This window comes from Microtus oregoni, unplaced genomic scaffold (genome assembly GCF_018167655.1).
Source record: "Microtus oregoni isolate MIOR12 unplaced genomic scaffold, Mior012 000016F_ref0000370, whole genome shotgun sequence".
In the NCBI taxonomy this organism is placed as follows: domain Eukaryota; kingdom Metazoa; phylum Chordata; class Mammalia; order Rodentia; family Cricetidae; genus Microtus; species Microtus oregoni.
In genome coordinates, this window is record NW_024543075.1 from 26,958,640 (window position 1) to 26,981,943 (window position 23,304).

The 23,304-nt window shown below is 45.8% G+C and overlaps 1 protein-coding gene across 1 annotated transcript; it reads left to right on the forward strand.

Annotated features, from left to right (window-relative positions):
• The first annotated feature begins 2,251 nt into the window (after nt 1-2,251).
• Rps15a (ribosomal protein S15a) lies at nt 2,252-7,557 on the forward strand. The gene is made up of 5 exons (XM_041665971.1): nt 2,252-2,315; nt 3,176-3,313; nt 3,748-3,827; nt 6,801-6,886; nt 7,426-7,557. The coding sequence occupies exons 2-5, from the start codon at nt 3,181-3,183 to the stop codon at nt 7,517-7,519; spliced, it is 393 nt and encodes a 130-aa protein (XP_041521905.1). The 5' UTR covers nt 2,252-2,315; nt 3,176-3,180; the 3' UTR covers nt 7,520-7,557.
• Nucleotides 7,558-23,304: the final 15,747 nt, after the last annotated feature.

Below are 23,304 nucleotides of genomic sequence, written 5' to 3' on the forward strand. Positions count from 1 at the left end.
AGTTTCAACAGGATTCTTTGTTCTACTTCCCTTCTGCCCAGCATCTTACCCATTTCTACACAGGTTCCCTCCCGTAGGAGCTCCTCATCAGTGTGGAAGCATCCAGTTGCTGTGGCTCACCAAGCCTACATAGCAGGACCCTGTGGGATCAGCTAGGAAGTCCCCATCAAGGAGTCTAGTTTCTTAGACTTTTAACTACCATCCTCCCACCCCCACCTTGCTTTGAGTTCCTGAAGTTTTCATATCGGGTCCATATAAGATGTTTTCTTTTTCCTTTTTTTTTTTTTTTTTTTTGTGTGTGTGTGTGTGTGTGTGTGTGTTTTTGTTTTTTGAGACAGGGTTTCTCTGTAGCTTTGGAGCCTGGCCTGGAACTAGCTCTTGTAGACCAGGCTGGCCTTGAACTCACAGAGATCCGCCTGCCTCTGCCTCCTGAGTGCTGGGATTAAAGGCGTGCACCACCACTGCCCGGCAAGATGACAGTTTTCTTGCCTGTGAAATGGAGACTATATCACAGATCTCAGCACTTGTTAGGAGCTAAGCTATGAAAACAGTTCCTTTAGGGGAGCTGTGGCAACTTCCCAGGTAACAGACATCCTCAGAGCACTTCACATTGCCACCCTGGCTGACTGTGGCCCTATCTTGATTAGCTGTCTGTCTTTGCCTACAACTGGAATTTCCTAAGGATTGGAGCTGCTGCTTTTGCTCCATCACTCCAAGTACCTGGTACAACAATTGAGTAAGGGAGGTGTGCAGTTTACTGAGGTGTACATTCTATGTCCTGTCTATGGAAACCCTTGTAAACAGGTGTTGGGACTGGAGAGATAGTGCAGCTGTTAACACTGGTGGTGGCACACGCCTTTAATCCCTTTAATCCCAGCACTTGGGAGGCAGAGACTGGCGGGTCTCTGTGAGTTCAAGGCTAGAGCCAGGACAGGCTCCAAAACTACAGAGAAACCCGGTCTCGAAAAAGAAAAACAAAACAACACTGGCTGCTCTTCTAGAGGTCCCCAGTTCAATTCTGTGCAACCACATGGTAGCTCACAACCATCTATAATGTGATCTGATGCCCTCTTCTGGCATGCAGGTATACATGCAGATAGAGTACTCCGTACTCATAAAAATAAATCTTTGCTGGTAGTCGTGGTGGTGGTGGTGGCGGCGGCGGGGCACACCTCTTATCCCAGATTCTGCCCAGGAAGCAGAGGTAAATCTCCATGACTTTGGAACCAGCTTGGTCTCCAGAGTGAGTTTCAAGACAATCGGGGGTGGGAGGTAGGAGTACACAGAGAAACTAGAAGAAAACAAAAAGCCCTGAAAATAAGAGATGTTTTTCTAACTCTAGCCTGCATTAAAAGAAAGCAAACTGCGCATTTTTAGCAAACAGAACAAGGTAAGTGTACAAAGGAGCTAGCACATCAAGGGCATTGGGGAGAATGGTGAGTTTGAGGCCAGTCGGAACTACATAGCTAGACCTGTGCTCAAAATCCTAATAAACTTTGGAAAAAACAAATGGTCCTTGGACGGCGTGAGTTATGCTAGGCAATGAAGATTCCCCTGAGATGAGAGAAGGGATGGCCGGGACACTGAGGCAATGCTCACTACACTGAACACCTTTGCCAGGTAGGCAAGTAATCAGTCCCAGAAGGATCACTAATCTGAGGCCAGCCCCCGCTAGCTACATAATAAAAGACTGAAGAGGAGGAGAAGAAAAAGGGGACCATGGTAGTAATCCTACTTGAGATGTTGAGTTAGGATTATCATTAATCTGTGGACAGCATGGGCCATTTTTGATGAAATCCTATCTCCAAAAGGCAAACCCAAATCAAACCAATCAAATTAATAAAAAAAAAAACCAAACAAACCAAAAACAAACAAACAAACAAACAAAAAAACGGTGTTGTGGTGCATGCATTTAATTCCAGCACTAGGAGGCAGAGGCTGTCAATCAGGCAGAAGTCACCCTGGTCTACACACTTCCAGCACGGCCGTAGCTACCTAGTGAGGTTCATTAACTCAAACAAAACAAAAACCCAAGAAAAGTCAACTGTGGTGTTAATGCCAGGATCCTAGATGCTGAGGCAGGAGGCTTGCGGCGAGTTCCGGATTACCGTGAACTACAGCGCAAGACCTAAAGAGTTAAGAGTTCAGCCTTCCACTCTCAACCGCCCCGCCCTTGCATTGATCTTCCTATCAGAAATCACCCGCACTTTTTTTGCTTCGGGCGTGTGACAATGAAGTCTCGCGATAGGACTTCCGCTTCCCATAACTCCGTGCGTCCGGCCCTCCCACCCTCTTTCGGCCATCTTCCCGTGCCGGTGAGTGACTTTCTGGGAAGCTCCGTGCTCATCCTCCGGCATCCGCGCCATCCCTCTACCGACTTCGGGGTCCCGCGGGCTCATCGAGCCCTTCCGTGGTCGCAGTCTCCGTCTGTGCGGGTCGGGGCCGCCATGGGCGACTCATTGCGGGAGCTGGCCCACGGCCGCAGGCTGGGCTCCGCTCGGCCCGGCGGGAACGGTGGCCGGCGTGGGCCCTGCGTCTTCTCGTGTTTGCGGGCGCTCCAGAGTCCCGAGCGCCGCAAGCAGCCGTGGCCGCTGTTGTCATTGGGGTCTCCGCCCAGCCTCTCACTGCTGAGTTAGGGAAAAGCAAGTCGGGGTTTGCCCTTTGCACGTGAAATGCGCCTTGGCTGCGTCCCCACGCCCTGTTAGAGCCGTGTAAGAAGCCGCGGGGGCCCCGTCACCCAATGCCTTCGCTCCTGGGAGGCTTGTTGTCGGCACCCGAAAGTGAGTTACCCTAAGTTGCGCTAACCGCCGACACTGCTGACTTGGAGAACCTTGGCAGATGTTTGCCAGAACTTTCAAACTTGGGCTGTATTGACAGCCTCTCCGTACCTTCCGTTTGGCCAGCCGATAAGTCCCGCCGTTTCTAAGGTTATCTTCTCCGTAATGAGTCTGGGCTTGGGTCACTTTTCTCGGGCTATTTGTGTGCCGGGTGGCATGAGCGTGAATGTCTTGAGCGAATAGATACCGAGTGCAGGAGAACAGGGTAGTTGTCGGGAACTTTGGCGGCTGATGGCAATGTTGCTGTAGACCTATGGTGGGAGTAGGAAGACGAGTTTCACAGGCCTGGTGCATGGTTGGATGTTGATGCATGCATATCCCATGTTTTCATTCCTCAGCCACCATGGTGCGCATGAACGTCCTGGCCGATGCTCTCAAGAGCATCAACAATGCAGAGAAGAGAGGCAAACGCCAGGTCCTCATCAGGCCCTGCTCCAAAGTCATCGTTCGGTTCCTAACCGTGATGATGAAGCATGGTGAGTATTGACGGATAAGGAGATAGTCCTAAAGGAAGCCAAGGCAGAGCGGCTATACCTGGGAGCTGAGACAGGGCAGGGGGGGGGGTCTGTGGGGGAGGGAGGAGTTCAAATGGAACGCTGACTTGGGAGAAGCAAGCTTGTGTCTGGACTTAAATGACCCAGGTCACTGCAAGCCGGGGTTCCTGAGCCTTCAAGACTGAGTCGTGAGGAAAGGTTCCCGGCCTTGGGAGTGTACTACTGTGAATACGGGGGTGTGGGGGTGATCGTGTTAAAATGTTTTTGGGTGTTAAATCTTCATGTGATGCTGAGTTTTAAGAATTCTGATAGAATCAGACATGGGGGAGAAAATGGGTAAAAAGCAGTGCTGGGGTCATAAAGGTTTAGGTCTCGGACTGGTGTCTTTGGTTTGAGACTAGTCATTTGGTTTACAGGTTATATCGGTGAATTTGAAATCATTGACGACCACAGAGCTGGGAAGATCGTCGTGAACCTCACCGGCAGGTTGAACAAGGTAAGACCCTTCATTCTCATTTTGTATTTGCCTGCAAGTTATGCCCACTGCTGTCAGCCTTGCTCCACTTCCCTAATTTAAGGAATTGGCTAAGGCGATGCTTTTTAAACTACATGTCAGTTGTTACTTTTGGTTGCTTGTTCAAGTTTTTGGTCAGTTTGTGTGAGACAGAGCAAGGCCTTGGTAACCCGGTTGACTTAGCGATTTCAGAAGCTTCAGGTGATGACTTAGGATATAAACAATTCAATTTCTTAGTACTAGTGGAGTGCTGGGTTCGTTTTGTTTTCAAGTTGGGGTCTCTGTAGACAGACAGGTTGTCCTTTAAGTCAGATCTCTATCTCCAGTGCATTGCTGGATTAAAGGGATGCATTGCACATGTCCTGCAGTGTGCTGGATTTTGATGGAATCGTCTTGAGTAAATGGTCAAGCGCCAGGGTTTATGGCCACTCTTGAGTTTGTCAGTGTAGGTCATAGTTGTGTCTGAGGTCTAGACTGCCTGTCAGTTTTAACCGTCATCAGCATAACCAAATTTGATTTGGTTCTTGTCTTTGACTAAATGGTTTAATAGATAGCTGGTGTTTGGGGCAGTGACAGTAAGCCACTGATGTGTGGCCCTGGTCCATAGGTTTCTGATGTGCAAGGAGTTTGAGAACCTCTAGTACAGGGGTTCTCGTTCTGGGTCTCAACCCTTTTGGGGATTGAGTGACCCTTTTGCAGTTTTCATTGGAAAACTGATTCTTTTGTGGAGGGGTGGGGGGAAGGTTTGAGATGGTTTCTCTATATCAGCTCTGGCTGTCCTGGAACTCTCTTTGTTGTAGACTAGGCTAGGCTTGAACTCAGATGCCTGCCTCTCCCTCCCCAGTGCTGGGATTAAAGGTGTGTGTGTGTCACCACGCCCAGTTGGTGAATGTATTTACAGCAAAATTACAGTTATGAAGTAGAACAAAAATGATTTGATGGTTGGGGTCACTACAAATGGGGAACTGTATTAAACGATCACAGCATTAGGAAGGTCTAGCCCCATGGCCAGTGGCAGTTGAGTTGAAGTTCTTTTCTGTGAATGTTTTTGTTTTACAAAGTTGGTTCTCAATATTCAGACCTTAGCACTACTGCTTACAAGGTCTTCGAAAGATGGTGAAGAGTTGGCAGTGCTAGTTTTGAGTCATTGTTTGTTGCAGTGCAGACCCATCCTACATGTGCTTTTTTTTGTTTTTTGTTTTTTTTTTGGTTTTTTCGAGACAGGGTTTCTCTGTAGCTTTGGAGCCTGGCCTGGAACTAGCTCTTGTAGACCAGGCTGGTCTCGAACTCACAGAGATCCGCCTGCCTCTGCCTCCCGAGTGCTGGGATTAAAGGCGTGCGCCACCACTGCCCGGCTTTTGTTTTTTGAGGGGCTTTCTCTGTAGCTTTGGAGCCTGTCCTGGAACTCTGTAGACCAGGCTGACCTTGAACTCAAAGAGATCCACCTGCCACTGCCTCCCGAGTGTTGGGATTAAGTAGCCCTAGCTGTCCTGGAACTCACTCTGAGCCAGGCTGGTCACCATGTCCTTTTTGAAGCGGGAGAATATCTGTCCTGTTTTGTTTGCCCTGGTTTTAGGTAACTTGAGAGTCGTGCTCATGTCTCTGGTCAGTTAATGAACCTGGTGCAGGTAGAACAACACGTGGTGCAGTGCTAATGGCTATTACACGTGTAGGTCATCTTCCCTATAAGAGAATGCCCGTAGCCCTCAAGAAAGAGGTTGGGGCTGGAGAGATGGCTCAATGATAAAGCACTGACTGCTCTTCCAGAGGACTCGAGTTCAATTCCCAGCATCCACATGGCAGCTCAGAACTGTCTGAAGATGCAGTTGCAGGGGATCTGACACTTTCACACCAATGCACATAAAATAATAAAATATTTTTTAATAAAAGAAAAGAGGTTTACCCTTACTATGAGTTAGGTGTTAGCGATTGTAAAATGTTAGAGTCTGGCCTTCATCTCATCCCTGCTTGTGCTTGGTTAAGAGAGGGCTGTTTTGTCTGTTACTTCTGAGGAGCTTTTCCATAGCTGGAATAAAGATCTAAGGTCCATGACAGCCAGCAGACAGTCAGAATGGCAGTCTTTGGGGGTTGGGGGGAATACAATCTGAAGCTTTTGGATGGCCTTTGCCAAGTTCCATCTTTCATAGTTACTTTGGTGTGTGACCTCAATTCTTACATGGTTGTCCTGGGTGGGCGTTCTGGGTTCTTAGAGGAAGGGGTAATCTGAACTGCACAGGGATGTTGAGTACAGTGGGGGCCTTTCTTTCTGCAGCTGTGCTACTCAGTCCTGCTTGAGGATTTGCAGTCAGTGATGAAGGTGGAGCTCTTTTTTTCTGGGGGAGTAGCAGAGATGATGGCCTAGAATTAGTTGTGAGAACACTGTTGCCTGCCTGCTACCACCCTCCCTCGGGGTGGCAATGTTACTTAGATGTTCTGTATTGCAGCTTTTAGTTAATAGGTTTATTGTTGGGCAGACCTACTAAAGATGGCTTTTGTTTGCTTAGCTAGCTACTACTAAGCTTGCAACCCTCTTGAACTGTAAAAATGAAATTTCGATTGCAATTTTACTTGGTCTCAGTTCTGTATAATGAGATATGTTCTGGGGGAAGTTCTCCGTGTACTACCATTTGACCCAAAGTCATTTGACCTTACTTGACATGGCTCTTTCCTGTAGGCAGGGGTGTACAGTCTTGTTTGGGTATAGATGTACATGCATGTGTGGATGATGATTCCGGGGAAGGATCAGCCCTGGCTGTCCTAGAACTCAGTCTTTCAGTCTCAACCTCTTGAGTCCCCTGCTCAGTGTTTGAATGGAATTTATAGAAAAAGGTATGCACGGGGTAGGTGCCTGTAATGTGGGTATTGGTTTTTGAACCATTGACTCTCAGGTATGAAAGCCATCTTGTTTTAGATTTTTGGTAAGGTTTAAAGAATTTATTTTGTTTTCTTTTACAGTGTGGAGTAATAAGCCCTAGATTTGATGTGCAACTCAAAGACCTAGAAAAATGGCAGAACAATCTGCTCCCATCCCGTCAGTTTGGGTGAGTTGACTTTCTACAATTAAAAATTAATAGTGATAAAGATTAATGCTTTGAAATGTTGGGATATGGCTGGGCTTGAGCTGAGGTTGTTTATATAGCAGTGACTGTCTTCCTAACTAGCTAGTTGGCTTTAGTTTAAGTTCTCTAACATGTGGGTCCAGGGACGAACCTCAGATTAACAGGCATGACAGAAGCACCTTTGCCCTCCAAGTCATTTCCCTGGTCCATTGCCTTCTATTTAGGGTCTCCCTGATCTAGAACTCAGATTGCCTGTTTCTTCCTCCAAAGTGTTGGGATTTAAGGGCCTGTGCAACCATGCCCAGGTTTGTCTTTGTTTTCTGTCAGGGCAGAGTGTAGCTGGGGTCTCTAGATTTCCTCCTTTGTTCTAGGATTCATTTCTATGCACTGTCCCCTGGTCGGGCACCAGCTTTCCTAAGCAGCATCAATCTCTGTCTCTTCCCAGGAAGGCAGGCTTGAGCAGAGGGAGGGAGGCATGGTTGGAATTTTTACACTTAAGTTGCTATTTCTTTCCTCCATAGCTTCATTGTACTGACCACCTCAGCTGGCATCATGGACCATGAAGAGGCAAGACGAAAGCACACAGGAGGGAAAATCCTGGGATTCTTTTTCTAGAGATGTAAAACATAAATAAAGAGCCTTTATGGACTGTGCTCAGGGTCAGTCCTTTTGAACCTTTCCAGCAGAATAGCAAATGGCTGGCTGTGCTGGCTGGTGACACTTTTCGAAGCTACTAAGAAAGTCCTGTGATCATGCCCTTACTTGAGTCCCAGTTGGTGTTCCAGCCACTATGGTTGCAGTCCAGTGGTGTTCAGCTGTGAGACTTGACATAAATAATGAAAGCATGACCATTGTCTTCTGTGTGTGGCCTTAAGGAGGTCCCTTTTGCACCACTCCTACAGCAAACTACGAGTTTGTGTGACAGTAACATCTGCATAAAATGGTAAATGACAATGTGGTGCTTTGAGAGTCCAGGGTGGGTCCTGTCTGGTTTCTTTTCCTACATCCCCCTTTCATCACCCAGATTTGGCAGCACTATCTCTGTTATCTCTCTTAGAGTTGAGCCCTTAAAAATGTCTTTTTTGATATTGAGACTCAGTGGTGGCACAGACTCTTAGTCCCAGCAGAGACATGCAGATCTCTGAGTTTGAGCCCAGCCTGGTCTACAGAGTGAGTTTCAGGACAGGCTCCAAAGCTACACAGAAACCCTATCTTAAAAAAACAAGTCGAAAAAAGACTCAGTTTGAAAGATTATATATATAAGCCAATTGAAGGTGTTGCTCGCTCACATTGCATACCTTGGGTTGTCGAGTGCCATCATGCCCTGCCAGAGTGATTTGTTAGGGCAGTTACTATGGAAAATATGAATGGTTAGCTTGGCTCCCGTTTTCACTGGGACCATGATTTGTGTCTGGTGGGTGGACACCTTCAGGTGGGGATTATGTGGTGGAACAAAGCTGCCTGTCAGAAAAGGGAGGGGGGTGATGGTCCCAGTGTCCCAGGGTAGTGCCCCAGTGACCTGCTGTCTAACCACTAAGTTTGACCCCTGCAGCTTTCATCACCTCAGCCCCAGAGGCTGTGAACTGTGGGCTTAGGGGACATTGATATCCAAGTGGTACCATTTAGAAGTTAGGTGTGTGGTTCTGGTCCTTTGGGACACCTGCCTAGTAGAGCTCTAGTTCTGCACAACAGGAGCCCCTTGGTTTGGAGAGCTTCCTGCCTGCTTAATTGAGAAAGTGATGCTGGGTCTCTGCTATCCTGGTGAACTCTGCTCTGGCTCCTGAGTGCACTGTTGGCCTCACCAGGATCAGATCTCCCTTGGGCAAAACAAAACTTATTTATTAACTGATAATTTGTCTATTCGAGGAGAGTTTAAGATCTGTCTGCTGTACTGGTTACTACTTGTTAATTGACCAAAAGACATCTTTATTATGGTACACAGTTGTCGAGATGCAGAGTCGGGAGGTGCCTTCCCTCTTGGCGCACTCCTGCCTTGCTTGGCTCCCTGGATGCCAGGTGGTGGTGGTGTACACCTTTAATCCCAGCAGTGAGAGGCCAGCCTGGTCTACAGAGTGAGTTCCTGGACAGGCTCCAAAAAAAGAAAAAGTTACCGGGCGATGGTGGCGCACGCCTTTAATCCCAGGCAGAGGCAGGCGGATCTCTGAGTTCGAGACCAGCCTGGTCTACAGAGCTAGTTCCAGGACAGGCTCCAAAGCCACAGAGAAACCCTGTCTTGAAAAAAAAAAAAAAGTTCCCTGGAGGCTATCCGAAGGGGAGAAGGAACTTGGTAAAGGTGGACCCCCAAAGTCCTCCAGCTCATTCAGGCAAGAAAAATCCAGTGTTTGGTGTGGTGAGGAATCTGCTTCGGGTTTGGCTTATTGGCTCGGGGTAAATGGCAGCTTCCTATTCAATTGTTCAGCAAATTTATAGTCAGATAATCCTCTTACCTTTAAAGGTGGGATTTTCCTTGGTGTCCTTGATCCCTCTCCTGTTTTCTGTCTCTACTGTCCTTGTAGGAAAGTTAAACTCCTTCGTTTCTCATCTGTAGATTACCAGTCCACAGGGTCTTTGACCTTGCCAGCTAAACTTCTGGTTTCTCCAGACAGGGTTTTTCTATGTAGCCTTGGCTGCCCTGTAATATGCTATGTAGACCCGACTGGCTTTGAACTTGGATTCGTTCACCTGCCTCTGCCTCTCAAGTGCTGGTTAAGTTGGTGTGTGGCTTTCAGCTAGTTTTTGTTTCCTTCTTAGTCTGACATTGCTTATCCATCTACCCACCTATCTACCCATCCCATTAAGCACGTGTTATGGGCTGGATAGATGGCTCAGTGGTTAAGAGCACTGTCTGCTTTTCCAGAAGTCCTGAGTTCAATTCCCGTCAACCACATGGTGGCTCACAACCATCTGTAATGAGATCTGGCACCCTCCTCTGGCATGTGGGTATACGTGGAGGCAGAAAGTTGTATATATAATAAATAAATATATCTTTTTTTTTTAAAAAAGCATGTGTTACATGCTCATCTGGACTTGAATATTAATTCTCTGTTTCCCAAGGGTCCCAGCATAGTGCCTGTCCATATCCCTAGGAACACCTAATGCAAACTATAGGATGCACTATTCTGGGTTCTAGTCAAAGGGTCAGTAGTCAGTGGAAATTTAAGACTCAGTCTCTTTGTTTCCTTCCCCTAAGGATGGAACCTCCCAGCAACACTCAGCATTCCATCTTGGTTTATCTCAGAAACTAACTCAGACTTAACTGGAGAAGCGGTAGCTAAAGCTACGTTGGGTTATGCAGTTTATGCCTCCACTGTTGGTGCAGGTTGTCCCAGAGACTGACACCTTGGGAGATATCCCTGGTGTTAAACCCACAGGTTGACTCGTTTTTTTTTTCCCCTTCCCTCATTTTCCCTCCCTTCCCTTCCTTGGGTCCTCAGAATTGCATAGCACGCACTCCGACCCTCTGAGCCATCTTCCCCAGTCCCACTTAGAAAAAAAATTCTTTTTGAGATCTATTTTACATGTGTGTGCACCACATGTATGCAGTGCTCAAGGAGGCCAGAGGAGGGTGTTGAGCTCTTTGAACTGGAACTATAGTTTTTTAGCCCCATGTGGGCGCTGGGAAATCAAACTCCCATTCTTTGTGCCTTTGTCTCTCCAGCCCTATCACACTTTTTTTTTTTTAAAGCTAAGTCTTGGAACGTGGCCTAGTCTGGCCTTAAACACATAATCCCATGGTCCCAGCCTCCTGAGTTGCTGGCATTGTATAGTTTTCAAACTTTGCTTTAGATCGATTTTGCCCACAGTAGGCTAACCTAGTAAGTGTTCTCAAAACAACTAAGGTAGGCCAGGGTGAGCCATGGCTAGCCTTTATTTATGTTAATAAACTCTTAATTGTGTGCATGCACAAGTATTTGAATAGTGATAGAGAGCAGCTGGTGGGAATTGGCTCTCTCACCGTGTGGATCCCAGGGATCATGACATCTACAAAACCATGATCTCACTGGGCGGTGGTGGTAATCCCAGCACTCGGGAGGCAGAAGAGTGGATCTCTGGGTTCGAGGCCAGATTGGTCTACAGAGTGAATTCCAGGACTGGTTCCATAGCTACTGAGAAACCCTGTCTCGAAAACCAAAAAAGAGATGTGGATTTTTCAGTTGTTCCCTCATAGCCCCGGTTGTTGGGTTTGCATGTGGCAGCCTTACTGCTGCGTACCTGCCCCGTCTGTTCCTGCTCTTAGGTTGGGCATCCACTCCTACCCAATAGGACATGAGGACAACAGCAACAGTCAGTATTTGGGGCTTGAAGCAGAGATGCCTTGAGTCAGCAGTGACTGACTGATGACATGAATCATGAGTCAGCAGAAACCTGAGTGGCCAGGAGCTGTGTAAGTCAGCAGAAACGATAAGAGAGATAGTAAGGGTGATATCACCGTTGGGGCGCTGGGTTCTTAGTCTCATTAATACAGTAATTTAGGGATTGGAGCAATGACCAGGCAGTTAAGAACACTTGTTGCACTTTCAGAGGATCCATGTTCAGTTCCCAGCACCTACATCAGGTGGCTTACAACCCCCTGCTATTCAGCTCCAGGGAGCCTGTCACCCTATTCTGGACTTGTATGCACACACAGACACAGAGAAACCAAATTTCTAAATAATTTTTAAGTTTTGAAAGTAAAATATTACATCCCTTTCTCCTTTCATCCATGGGAGACCATGTGCTCTCCCCTTGTGTTTTTTCTTTAGATTCATGGATGGAAAGTTTCTGCATCCCAATAAGAGTCTCTCTGCCGACACAATAATCCAAATCAGACCAAATCAAACCAAACTAGAAAGCCAAGGTTTAATGGATACAAATGCTCCCGAATGGCCGCCTAGTCCCCCAGAGAGGAGACTGTTCTCTGGGGGGCAGTTTAAATACTTTGTGGGAGTGGTCTTGAGCAGCTCTGGGGAGAAGTCACTGGTTGGCAGGCTTTTGGGGGATGGAGTCTGGACTGAGGCAACTGGGGGTGGGGGGTGGGGTGGAGCTTCCACCCAAACATTCCAGTCTCTGGATATATGGATGCCAGGGGCTGGGGTGGCACTTCCACCCAAACAATGGCCTCTTTTTGTTGGTTGTTAATAGATTTATTTAATGTATATGGGTGCTTTGTCTGCTTGCACACCAGGAGAGGGCATTGGATCCCATTATATTGTGAGCTGCATGTGGGTGCTGGGAATTGAACTGAGGAACCCTGGAAGAACAGCCAGTGCTCTTAACCTCTGAGCCATCTTTCCAGCCCCCACTTCTTTTCTTTAATTGGCATGTGTACATTCCTAAATATATAAATACAACCTGCTCAATCTGCATAATGTTACTTGTATGTTAATGATTTCAGGGACTTCACGTGTGTGTAAAATAAAACATCTTTAAAAAATAAAACCTTTAGAAACAGACTTCAAAGGAAGCTTGAGGACAGTTTTATTAGAGTTTAAGAGAAAAACACTGCTGTAAACTCAGCAGCTGCCAGGCAAGGGAAAAGAAGAGGAGAGAAAGCCAGGGCCTTTGAGTTAGGTCAGCATGTTAGACAAACAGCCACGTGGGGCGGGGGCCTTCATAGAAAGACGGAGAGAGCCTGGAAAAGCATGCTTAGCCTTTGTATTTGAAAAATATTTGAAAAAGGGATAAAGAGAATAAAAAGTTAGGCTTTTCTGCCTCCTAACACAGAGAAATGGGCAAGCTGCATGACAAAGGCTCAGAGTGCAGGTTCATCTACTCCAAGGAGAGGCTTTTGGAAGGAAAAGCAGGTTAACTCATGAAGGGGATAATTATTCCTCCTATTTCCTTACGAGAATCAGCCTTCCTGAAAGGTGGTTGACAAGCCCAACTGCATTGGCTCATCTGTTCTGGGGAGCTCGGAATGCATGCTATGTCATTTAGATTCCAAGCAATGGTATAGCTGGTGTTAACATTTGTGTTCCCAGCTGAATGGGAGGTGAGATCCAAAGTATCAGTAGCCCTGGGGTGGCACCTTGCGGGACAGGGTCATCTGAAGGTGTCCCCACTGGGTTACAAAGCTTCCCTCATGTGGGAGCCCTGATTGGGTGATTATGAGGCTAAGCATTAAGGATTTTTTTCCCATCGATTACTTAGAGTTCAGCCGCTAGCAAGAGGACCTGACAAGGATACCTATTCTCAAGCCTGCTCAACCATGTGATGTGCGCCTGAGCAGTGACAGGAATAGCTATAGGAAATGACTTGAGGACTTGAAAACTCATCTCATGATGTTATCAGAGTTATGAACTAGAGTCTGTGACCCTGTGAGTCTCAGCAAGCCGTGTTTGGCTACCGCTCTTCAGTAAGCCAATTCAGAGTCAAATTACTGATGAAAAACAGCAAGAGAGATTTATTCAACATGGCCATTGGAAGAGGGACTCCTTCAGTGTCCTAGCTAAGCAGTCCTGGCCGTACCTCGGGTCACTGATTGATCACTGTTCAGCTCTGTTCTCCTACAGGAGGCCTGACAGGTTATTGGCACAACATGGAATCTCTCTGGAGACAGCTCCCTGGGTGGGTTGGCTGGTGTCACGCTCAAGTCTTTTCTCCCTATGAGATTTCTGTGGGAGATTCTGGTTCCTGGGGTATCTCCTTTAAGAGTCCAGATAGCTAGAGTGAGGACACTCTGCGGAAGGCCTTATTCCTTCCAGGTACCAGTGCCAGGACAAAGACAGATACCTGTGTCCTGCAGCCCAGCAACAGCAGAAAGCATTCAACAGTTTGGGAACACTACCAGAACGCTCCCATTGACTTCCTAGCTAGAGTAAGACACCCCCCTTCCCGCGCACGCCAAAGAAGTTCACTATTTTGTTTAGATGGCTTGTCAAATAAAGTCACCATCCTTTTGAATAAACTCCTTCCTTGCCTGGTCTCTCTTCTTAGACGGCTGTGTGGCGAGCAGCTGGACTATTAACAGTAAGATGTGGGGTTTCCCAGCCCTAAGATGGAAGCTGACTTCCTTGCTGCTTTGAGAATGTGCTGTGTGCCGGGTGGTGGTGGTGCACGCCTTTAATCCCAGCACTCGGGAGGCAGAGGCAGGCGGATCTCTGTGAGTTCGAGGCCAGCCTGGTCTACAGAGCTAGTTCCAGGACAGGCTCCAAAACCACAGAGAAACCCTGTCTCGAAAGAAAAAAAAAAAAAAAGAGGGAGAGAGAGAGAATGTGCTGTGTTCTAGCCATGTCACACTCTGCAGCACACACATCCCCATCCCTAGGGAGTCACTCAGTCCACAGGAGACCCACCATCGGACCCTGTGATGCAGCGATTTACTCTTGGAGCAGGTTGCTAGAGAGCCTCCGAGTTTCTCTGCCTGGGCTCTTCTAATTCTAATAGTCTCCAGGGCTAATTTCTTCATTCTGAAAGTTTCCTAATAACTTCCTACAGATGTCTTTTTCTTGCTTAAGCAATAATCTTAACTGTGTGATGAAATAACTTAGAAGGTAGTGAGAAAGCCTTGTGTATGGCTGAGCCTTCTGGCATGGGCCATAGTTGCAGTGTGAAATCCAGAGAGGGAAGGGGAAGCTGTGGATGGGTGGTGAGAACTCAAACTCCCAAATGGAGGCTCCTGGTAGCTCCTTTCTTCCTCCTTGGCTTAACTGGATAAGTATGTATTGCTCACTTACTCTAAGGCCTGCGTATCTGAATTATCCCACTACTTTCATCCTTTCAAAAAGTATTTCAAACCAGGTTATCAATCCATCGCGGGCCTTGCTAAATTCTCTCCAGATGCCTATGAGGGCTGTGAGCATCATCGCTGCAGTTTCACAAAACTTCCACTAGGTGACAGCATAGGACCACAAGTGTCGTGGAACAGCACGCTCCCCCTTAACCCAGGTCTGGACTGGAGATCTTGTGAGATAAGGTAGATTATTTCCGACCACAGGGAGAAGGTGCAGGGGGAAGGAGGATGAGAGTAGCTGTGTCATTGGCCTTGAGGTTAAAGAGAGTTTATCTTAGTTATTTTTCTACAACCGTGACAAAGCTCCAAGACCACTTATAAAGCAAAGCATTTAATCTGAGCTTGCTTACCATTTTCAGAGGGTGGGTCCGTGACTATCAAGGCGGGGAATATGCCAGCAAGCAGGTATGGTGCCTGAGCAGCTTGAGACAGCAACAGAGAGAGAGAAGGAGAGAGGAGAGCACTAACTGGCCTTTTGAAACCTCCCAAGCCTAGTGTGTGTGTGTGTGTGACACATTTCCTTCACAAGGCCACACCTCCTAATCCTTCCCAAATAGTTCCACCAACTGGGGACCAAGCCTTCAAATATACGATTCTCTAGGGACTATTCTCACTCAACCCCCTCCCCCGGGGCTGTTCTGAGGGCTGGAAGATAGGGTGTGTCCAACCACGCATTCCCTCATCCATCTAGTTACCTGTTAGACCATCCACCTACTCACCTGTCCATCCATCCTTATGTCTACATATGTGCTCACCTCTATCCTAGCCACCTGCCCACCCATTCATCCACCCACCCACTCCTTCTCATCCATACATCCATTTATCATTCACCCAGCCACCTCTCTGCTCTCCAGTAAATGTTTCTGAGAGCACATGTATACATTTATAAGCATATATATGTATATAAGCCTATATACAAAGTACATGCTAATGTATATCATACTAGATACTCAGAGCCTAACCCATCTCCTTCCCTCTTTTCCTTCCTTTCTTATGAGAGTCTTGCTATATAGTACAGGCTATTTGTGATTCTCCTTCAGCCAACCGAGTGCTGGCATTACTGATGTGTGCCACCATGTCCAGCTATGATACTACCTTATTTATTTATTTTTGAGACAGGGTTTCTCTATATATTTCTGGCTGTCCTGGAACTCACTCTGTAGACCAGGCTGGCCTTGAACTCACAGAGATCTGCCTGCCTCTACCTCCCTGAGTGCTGGGATTAAAAGTGTTCGCCACCACCGCCTGGCTTGATACTACCTTTTGTTAAAGGTACAGGTTTCCTTGATTCATTTGTGTTTTTGAGACAGGGCCTCACTCATTCTGTTGCTAAGGCTGACCTGGAACTTGCCACGCTTCTGCCCCAGTCTCTGAGTGCTGGTCTACAGGTGTGCTTCACTGTGCTGGGCAGTAAGGGCCGCTTGCCCCCGAGCTGATGGCCAGACTGTCAAACCTGTCTGTGCTGCTCATTCTTTGCCTCCCAGTTTTAATATTACTTCCTCTGTTGCTGCACTTTTTAATATAAACCAGATAATCGTCTGGAGGCATTTTTGCCCCCTGTGATCCCAATAAAGTTTCCCCCAAATGCCTCTTCCTGCCCACCCCTACTCCCATTCCTAAGGGAGAGCCAAGGCTGCTCTGATTTCTGCTAACTCCTAGCTTTTCCAGCTCCAGGGCTCATTTCCTTAGAGGGACACTGTGACCTGTAGCATACCACAAGCTTTGGGTTTTTTTTTTTAATTTAAAATTTAAAATTTTGGTGTCAGGGTAAATAAATTAATATATTAATAGCAATAAGAAGCAGAGCACAGTCTGGGCATGTGTGAGCTTAGCAGGCTCTCAGAAGGCTCTGGAGAGGTGAGCAGGGACACCTCCTGTGTCAGGTTCTCGTGGCTCATCCACCTAACTCTCTCCTTCACTAAGGGCTCATCCCTCAGCTATGCAAGTGGAGGACTGGACAGATTTTGGAAGTTGGTAGTTCAGCTTCCAACTGACACAGGGCCAGTCAGCACACGGAAGTGAAGATTGAATGTCTGAGGTGAGGAAAAGGGATAGAAAGCATAGTTGGGGTCACACTGAGGTTGTGGTGTCCAGTTAGACACGGCCAGGTAGAAGCCAGCTTTGTGGGTCCCCCAGTTCCTACGTGGTATACTTGGCTCTGAGCAGAATATGGAAGCCACACCTAGCAGTCTGGGGCCCTGAATCTCAAGCTAGCTCCATCCTGTGGCAATCAAGTGTGATTCACCACCAACGGGCGATCGACCTCTGTTCCTCACTCACTGATGAAAATAGCTTGGTCCCTGTACATAAACAGCTCACAATTTATTCAGTGGGAAGAGGGAAGTATCTGTGAGGAAAAGGTGGTGCCTTCACGGAGGGGGCGCTAAGGTGTGAAAGCTGAGCTAGGCAGAGGACCCAGTCGGGACGTCTCATCCGTGGGTCTGCATCCTATAGCTGTACACGTTCCCTCTGGCTGGCGCTGGAGCTGGAGACTGTCTCAAGATGTAGGCAGTGTGGATGGCGAGGGCTGGGGACGTTGTTTTGACCTCGGTTTGAGAATATGATGAATTTCACGGTGAGCAGGAAGTTGCCACCACCGTTGCCACCTTCTTCCCGCTTGGTAGCACGATTAATACAAACCCAGAGACAGATATTGGGGTTCAACCTGAAGGTCAGAAAAGCAAAACAGCCAGCCACTGGCTCTTACCTCTACCTCAGTCTGAAATAGTGATCCTGCCTCCAGGAATCTCAGAATGAGACTGTGTGAGAGCTGTCTCTCCTATTTTATATTCCTCTCTAGGGCTGGGATTAAAGGTGTGCACCACTACTGCCCGGTTACTATGGCAAACTAGTATGGTTACTGGGATTAAAGGTGTGTGTCACCACTGCCTGGTCTGTAAGGCTGACCAGTGGGGTTGTTTTACTCTCTGATCTCCAGGTAAGCTTTATTTATTGAAATACAAATGAAATATCACCACACCCCTCAACTCTTCCTCCCCTCCCTCCCCCTTCCCCTTCCCTCTTCCTCCTTGTCTTTTGAGACTGGGTCTCATGTAGCTTAGGGTGACTTTGAGCTCACCTACATACCCAAGGATGACTTTGAACTCCTGATTCTCCTGCTCCCACTTCCAAAGTGCTGGAATTACTGGAGTGTGACACCATGCCCTACTGGACCCACGTTCTGTATCCAGAATCCCAAGGATCCTGAAGCTTCTGGACCAGGAAGAGTCTGAAAGGATGCAGGCCTGGGTTGAGGTGCACACCTGGTGCTAATAACTGGATCTGATTATTAGAAGTGCTTAAACATGGGTGGGCATGTTGGCGTGTGCCTTTAATCTCAGTACTTGGGAGGTGGAGACAGGGGAGCTATGAGTTTGAGGCCAGCTTGGTCTATGTAGTGAGACTCTGTCTAAAGAGTGTAAGAGGAATGTAGCCGGAGCCTGCTCATTCGTTTCCCGGATGCCCAGACCTGAAGTAATTACACAGAAACTATATTAATTGCAATACCCTTTGGCCAATAGCTCAAGCGTATTTTTATCTAGCTCTTACATTTAAATTAACCCATTTCTATTATTTTATATTTTACCATGAGGCTCGTGGTTTACGGGGGGAGGTTCTGACTGGCGGCTCATGTCTTTCTCCTCCAGTGGCTACATGGCATCTCCCTGACTCCACCCACTCTCTCCTCCTCTATCTGCTTGGAATTCCCCCTTGTCCTATTCTGCTAAGCCACTGGTGGAAACAGATGTATTGATTAACCAATAAAAGCAATGCATAGACAGAAGGACTTCCCACACCAGAAGAAGGGATAGAGGAAAGGAGCGGGAGATGGAGAGAGGAGGCTTATTGGTTAAAGGGACAGATTACTTTTTTTTTTTTTTTGAAGATGGCAATTTAATTCCCAGGACCCACACTATGCTGGGTAGCTTGTAATTGCCTGTAACTTCAGCTCCAGGGGAACCCAGCAGGAGCACATATGTGCACAGACACACCCAGATGCAGATGAATAAAAACAATTGTCTCCCTCAGATATCTGTCGGCGATGAGAAACTGCTCAACACGGCTATTCTCTTAGTAGAGAAGTCAAGACTCGAAGACCCAGTGGCCCAGTGAAGAAAGCACAGAGTGGGGAAGCGGGGCCATGTCTGTTCACTCAGCCTGAGTGACAGCTCACACCACTCAGGAGAAACAGGCAGTAGACACAGGGGCTGCTACCACTTAGCAGCAAGCCTTCGGTGCTATCACTTCAAGTCAAGTTTCTGTGCATCTCAACTGGGGACGAAGCTGGTGTGTCTTTTTCAGCTGACAGTGTCTTACTCATCTCTCCAAGGTGCATCAACTGTCACAGCCTGGGGAGGCAGAGAAACTCCTCTGCATTACAGGTGACCTTCAAGCTAAATTTAGGTTAGTCACACACACCTTCAGCCTCAAGAGGAACCTGGATTGCCAGGCCTGTCTTAGCGCCTTGAGCTCAGGGCTCTTCACTGTGATGGGAGATACTGTGCTTTGGGGGACATGCCCTCACTGCAGTTTTCTTCCCTGCCTAAAGAACCCAACCCTGGGCCTGGTGCACAGCCAGGGCCCTCAACTGCAATTTGAGTGAGAGGATATGGTTTTATGCAGTCCCTAAGGTTTTGTTCATAGTGTGTTACCTAATACATTGATGGGAAGAGGTGGGTCACAAACAGACACAGATGTGGTTAGAAACACTGGTCTGAATCCTGATTATCTCAGGTCAAGTTCCAGCTCTGACACTTAGGAGCTCAATGGCCTTGGGCAAAGACATCTCAATTGATGTGGGATTCCCCTCTGTATGTTATGAATATGTTTTATTACCATTGGTTAATAAAAAAGCTACTTTGGCCTATGGCAAGGGCAGAATATAACCAGGTGGGAAGAGATATATAGAGAGAGTAGGCAGTCAGAGAGATGCCATGTAGCTATTGAAGGAGAAAAACTCAGTAGGAACCTTATCAGTAAGCCACAACCTTGTGGTGTTACACAGATTAATAGAAATGGGTTAATTTAAGATGGAAGAGCTAGGTAGAAATACACCTGAGTCATCGGCCAAACAGTATTCTAATTAATATAGCTTTTTTTTGGTGATTATTGGCAGCCGAAAAATGAATGAGCAACTTCTGTTTACAAATGGTGCCCACTGACTGGCATAAATCCACACAATACCTACAAAAGCTTTTTTTTTTTTTTTTAAAAAAAAAGGGCTTCTAGACCCACAAAAAGGGGAATCAATTGGAGCTTTTTGGTAGTTGCATATTTTCAGATAGGCTCTGCTTGTTGGTGGTGATCAGAGGCCCCTTTAATAGAATACTTTCTGACACAGCATTAGCAGCAAAAACTGCATGACTTCGTTAAGAGACAGCTTCGTGCTTCATGCTGGTAACATAAATAGCTTTGGCTCTTTTGGGAGGTTCTTCATTTAAATGGGGCTTGTGAGCAGCATGCTTCTAGTTGCTCATTGGCAACATAGACCCACTACATCCCAGGAGCTGGGGCAGTGAGCATGGCTCTCAGAGGTGGTGAACATATTTCCGCCATGTTGGATGGGGCAGAGCCAACAGACAAAGCTGCAACAGTTAGTCCTAGCCACTCTGTTGAGCATTTTAAGAAGTGCTCCTGGTCAGAAAAGGATTACAGATATGCAATAAAGACAGATTCAGAAAAAAATAAAGACCTCTAAATGGGTCAAAGTGTTGGATAAATGCACATGGGCTTAAGAGTGAGAGAAAAGGAAGAGTACAGACAGTCATAGATTAAAGGAGTAAAGATAACAAAATAAATATTAAAAAGTAATACAAGCCGGGCGGTGGTGGCGCACGCCTTTAATCCCAGCACTTGGGAGGCAGAGGCAGGCGGATCTCTGTGAGTTCGAGACCAGCCTGGTCTACAAGAGCTAGTTCCAGGACAGGCTCCAAAGCCACAGAGAAACCCTGTCTTGAAAAACCAAAAAAAAAAAAAAAAAAAAAAAAGAAGAAAAAAGTAATACAGTAAAAAGAAGCCATGTAAAGATGAAAAATACACAAAGAGTCTGTGTTATGTATATTATTGTGTTTTTTTTTAATTTTTTTGACTGTGAATGAGCTAAGCACAGAGAGACATTTCACTCTATGGGCTGCTAAGCTAAACCATCATATATACTTTAAAGGTATCTTGACTTCAAAATTTGAGTCTTAGGATATGTTACTTTGGAAAAGAGGTTATGCTTTTGATTTCACAGAAGATGAGAACCTGTGGATTACTTCCAGGCTAATGTAGTTTGATAAAACAAGACCCCCCCCTAAAGGTCTCTGTAAGCCCTAAAAATGCTTTACACAATAAACAGCAGGAAACAGTTTGGAGAAAACAATGCCTAAATTCCCAAAATGATTGTTTGTAAATGTTGATTTTTCACTTTAAAAGAGTTGGTTATAAATGTTTAATGGTCACAGTCAATTTCTAAATAAATAAATAAATAAGTAAGGGGGATTTGATAGAGATGAATACTTTGCATTTGTATGGATCTTGGTCTATTGATACAAATTTAAGGTCAATTTTGTTACACTGTGTATATGTATTTCTGCTCCTGTTTAAGGTATTATCTTTATGAAACTCATTTAAAAATGTATAGCTAAGAAATACAGATTAATAGTCATCTATAATAATCAAACTTTTAGTCATGTTAGTTAGGTTTTTCTAGATATGCAGAGATATGTTTCAGGTAGATAACCTCAACACTTCAAAAACCTACAGTATATGGCATTAAAATGTTTTAAGAACTTAGACTTTTCTTGACAGTGAGACATGTCTGCTTCTAGAAGTACCAATTACTTCAGAGAGGTTGATGGACATTTAAGAAACTTGTTATGGAATTTGCCTTCAATATGACAAGGCTAGCCATTTCAGCAAGAGAATGTTCTTGCCTGAACTGCTTTATGGTATGCTGTATGAACTGGACATGCAGGACTCACAGAGGAATGACAGCTGAACTTTCCAAAAGATGGGATGGTCCTTCAGGTTTCCTGCTTCGTGGAAGAAACTGCCAGACATTCTGCAGGACACAGAAGAAAGCAACTGATGAACTTTGCCAGTACAAGACAGAACAGATCATCAAATTTCCTGCTTCACTGAAAAGTCTGCTGGATATTATTGGCCTGTAGGCTGAATATGGATGCCCCAACATTACAGAAGAACTTTGGGTTACTGTCCAGGCAGTGAGACTCTGCCAATTCTAGTTTTGGAAGTTGCTTACAATGCACTTCCTATGTACTTAGGTAATAGTATATCCTTCTGGGGTCTTTGAGGGAGTTGAAGAATAGATAATTATAGTTTTCCTTAGTTATGATAAAAGATAAAGTAGATATAAATATTGTAACTATAATTCTTGCTTGATACCTGTTTTGTTATATGCAATTTTTCTATGTTAAAGTTAAAGCCTTCCTTTTTATTTAGACAGAAAATGAAAGATGATGTGAAATTCCCCTCTGTGTGCTATGGATATGTTTTATTACCATTGGTTAATAAAGAATCTGCTTTGGGCTATATGGTAGGGAAGAATATAGCCAGGTGGGAAGAGATATATAGAGAGAGTAGGCAGACTCAGAGAGACACCATGTAGCTGCCGAAGTAGAAGGACACTGTTGGAACCTTACTGGTGGGCCACAGCCTTGTGCTTATATACAGATTAGTATAAATTGGTTAATTTAAGATATAAGAGCTAGGTAGAAATATGCCTGAGTCATTGACTAAACAGTGTTGTAATTAATAAAGTTTTTGTATGGTTGTTCAGGTCTGGGCAGCAGGGAAATGAATGAGTGGCCTCTGTTTTTACACTCACTTCTCTTGGTTTCCTTTTGTCATCTCAAAGAGGCTCATGACAGCAATCATCTTACAACCATCTTATAAAGACATAATATGTTTGTATTTGTAAAGACTTTGATCCTGCATGCAAATGCCATGGGATGTGGGAGCAAGGAAGAATTAGTCATACTGTCTTTATCTCAGTTACCCCCAACTCCCCATCTTTCCATGCTGGAGTGGAACTCAGCATTGAATGCTGGCAAGTACCCTACCGCTGAATTATACCTCCAGTTCTATTTTGTATTTGTACATCAATATTTTGTTGTCCAGGACTTTTTGTGTTAATTATGCATAACATACTATATTACATTTGGTTTTTCACATTATTATGTTAACAATATTATTTTTAAAAACTATTTTTTAAAGATTTATTTATTTATTATGTATACAACGTTCTGTTAACATGTACACACCATTATCAATGGTTGTGAGCCACCATGTGGTTGCTGGGAATTAAACTCAAGACCTCTGGAAGAGCAGCTGGTGCTCTTAACCTCTGAGCCATCTCTCTAGCCCAACAATTTTATTTGTATTTTTATAAAATAACTTTTATTTATTCTTTGACAATTTCATACAGGTACCCAATGTATCTTAATCACATCCACCCTCAGTTCTCTCTTCACACAGACACTCCCCTCACATGTCTTAAAAAAAATTTTTTTTTAAAGTAGAGTCTCACTATGACATTATGTAGTCCTGACTGTCCTGGACTTCAATATGTAGACCAGGGTGGTCTTGAACTCACAGAGATTCATCTTCTTCTGCCTCCCAAGTGCTGGGATCAAAGGCGTGTGCTGCCACCACCTGGCTCTACCTGCCAAGCCCAGCTGGTGTG